Source organism: Trichinella spiralis (assembly GCF_000181795.1).
Source record: "Trichinella spiralis strain ISS 195 chromosome Unknown Scfld4841, whole genome shotgun sequence".
Classification (NCBI taxonomy): Eukaryota; Metazoa; Nematoda; class Enoplea; order Trichinellida; family Trichinellidae; genus Trichinella; species Trichinella spiralis.
In genome coordinates, this window is record NW_003531780.1 from 1 (window position 1) to 2,445 (window position 2,445).

The 2,445-nt window shown below is 35.9% G+C and overlaps 2 protein-coding genes across 2 annotated transcripts; one reads left to right on the plus strand and one right to left on the minus strand.

The window, feature by feature from the left end:
• Positions 1-47: 47 nt before the first annotated feature.
• On the plus strand, positions 48-560 carry Tsp_13059 (conserved hypothetical protein; the record flags this gene model as incomplete). The annotated part of the gene is given in 3 exon segments (XM_003367091.1): positions 48-296; positions 314-399; positions 459-560. Coding segments are annotated over 3 exon segments (437 nt in total), but the record flags the coding sequence as incomplete, so codon positions are not given.
• A 216-nt stretch (positions 561-776) lies between these two features.
• Tsp_13060 (protein GrpE) lies at positions 777-1,004 on the minus strand. Its single transcript, XM_003367092.1, has one exon. The coding sequence runs from the start codon at positions 1,002-1,004 to the stop codon at positions 777-779; it is 228 nt and encodes a 75-aa protein (XP_003367140.1).
• Between the last annotated feature and the right edge of the window lie 1,441 nt (positions 1,005-2,445).

The window sequence follows — 2,445 nt, forward strand, 5'->3', positions numbered from 1 at the left end:
AAATTACCGCGTATTGCTGGCAGTATTAATTTTTCTTGACCCAGTAGGAAATTGCCCTGTCGGTCGGTCGGTCGGTCAGTCGATCGGTTGGTTGGTTGGTTGGTTATTATACACATGTGGAGATATTTGTACGTGGTCAGAGAGGCTTTTGGCCTGGGCAATTGGGCCTCTTGTTGACAGTGGTGATTGTTCAAGGTTCAAGCTTGTCTGGGTCAACGCGAGTGGACGACCGAAGAATAGCAGGCTAAAAAGAAGAAAAACAGAAAAAGACCTCTGTGCGTGTAGTAATAATGATGGTATAATGGATTTGTAGTTTCGATCAGTGGCTTTTATTATTATTGGCAGCGGCTCGGATGTTCAGCTCAGAAGGTTGTCAGATTCAGCGGCGCGGTTGATCTGGTGAAATAATTATGCTGATTCAAGTGTATTTAATTTCAATCTGAGATGTTCAATTTGAGATGAACAAGCAAATTTTAATGAACCGCTGGTCTTGTAATGGTGAACAACAATGGACAAATGATGATGCTAGAAATAGATTCAGGTCATCACGGGGACGGTGATTTCACGCAGAGCTTTTTCCATCGAACTATGAAGCAAACGGTAAGTTTTGTCAGTCGAGGGGCGCCATTGGATTTAAGAAGAAGAAAAAAAACAATAATAAATGGAAAACATGCACCTGTTCACAAGTTTCACATTGTATATGCCGTTTAGCCATCTGCGTTTGCAATCCATCTGGCGAATGGCTACATGCACTGCTTGGAGAAATATTATAAAATTCACTGAACCATAAAGCTGAATGTTTCTTCTTCTTCAGCTTCTTTGTATTTTATTTTTCTCAGTACAGCTTTCAACAAAGAGTGCTGCTTATCACTTGATTGCGTTGAAATTAGGGGATTCGGTCGATTCGGGTCAAAATTCTCTGCCAAACACCATCCACCTCTTTCTTGATTGTCCATCCGATTGTGACCAACGGTCATGGTCAAGACGCCCTTGATGCTAGCCATCTTGAATTATTAAGAAAGTACAATGATAGAAAAAAAATATATATTTATAAGAAAGAATCGATCCGTTTCCGCCCTTTGCAACTGTGCTTTCTTATTGCTTATCGATGCGTGCAGAGCCATCGAGCAATAAGCAACTGGGCACAAACAAATGAACAAAAATCAAACTCAACCAACCATAAATCTGAAGTATTGATTTGAATGAAAAATGAAACAAAATTATATATTTTTACACTGCAAATAAGTTGCATAAATAATAAATGAATGCGCCTTTCATAATTGATCATGTGAATAATATATGAAAAGAAACAAGACAAATTTCAACTTGAAGAACAATTTTTCAAACAGTATGCATGTTCACTGTGCAAATTTGATCAATTTTATTTACTTAATTCGTCGTGAAAGATGAAGGATTCAATGTAGATTATTTAAACAGATAAAACATCTCTCTCTCAGGTAAAAGTAAATGAATCTCGAAAATCAAAATGGTGAACCAGTAGTAATTCGTAGTTCAAATATTGCTTATTCTCCATATAGTTCAAATATGCTTATGAATATAGCTTGACAAAATTCACTCTTAAATTATCAAAAATGCAAAGTAAAAATTTGCATGTAAACCGTGTTGTTGATAAAATTGTTTATTTTTCAATGTATCCACTTGGTGACATGGTGAAGCTAAGAGTGAAGACAAACAAAACACACGGCACAGCAAACAGATCAATTGAATGTGAACAATTGTTGTACGGTTTTTTCTTTATTTAAATTGCTTCACACCCGCCTTGACCCATTGCTAAAAGCCGACGACAGTGAAAAGCCAGCCTCAGGTTTTCGACAACTGACCGGACAAACTGGTCTGGACAAATTTTGAAAATTTCAAATTGCACAACTTGAAAATTTCACATAATTTTCCGATTATTGAAAAATTATTTCATCATTTTATCGAAATTGATTTTTCAACAATTTTCATAAATTGTTGCATAGTTTTGTTGAAAAAATATGCAATTCAAAAAAACATTCTCTGTTGATTGCAAACTATCGACAACATTGAAACAATCGACGTTTTGTTACTTATTTGTTTACTTTTGTTAAATATGCAAATGCAAGTACGGTGGTTGATAAAAGTTGTTCAAGTTTGACGACTGTTGATTGGATAACAAAAAATTTTTTCTTGACCCATGACAACTCTTGACCTGGTCTTATTAATAAATAATTTAATAAATTGATTCGCTTGTTAATTGCACAACAGTGGCTGAAAATTGTCGATTAGGAAAAATTTTCCATACCGCACGTGTTACCAGCTCCACAGGAGTGCAACAGCAAAAATCACTTTTCCATTGAACGGTCGACAAGGGGAAGAAAGTCGTTTCAAAATTACCGTTCCCCTTTTTGCACCACGTCCACATTGTCAAATGAATTATTGATTTCTTCTTCTTCTTCTTCTTCT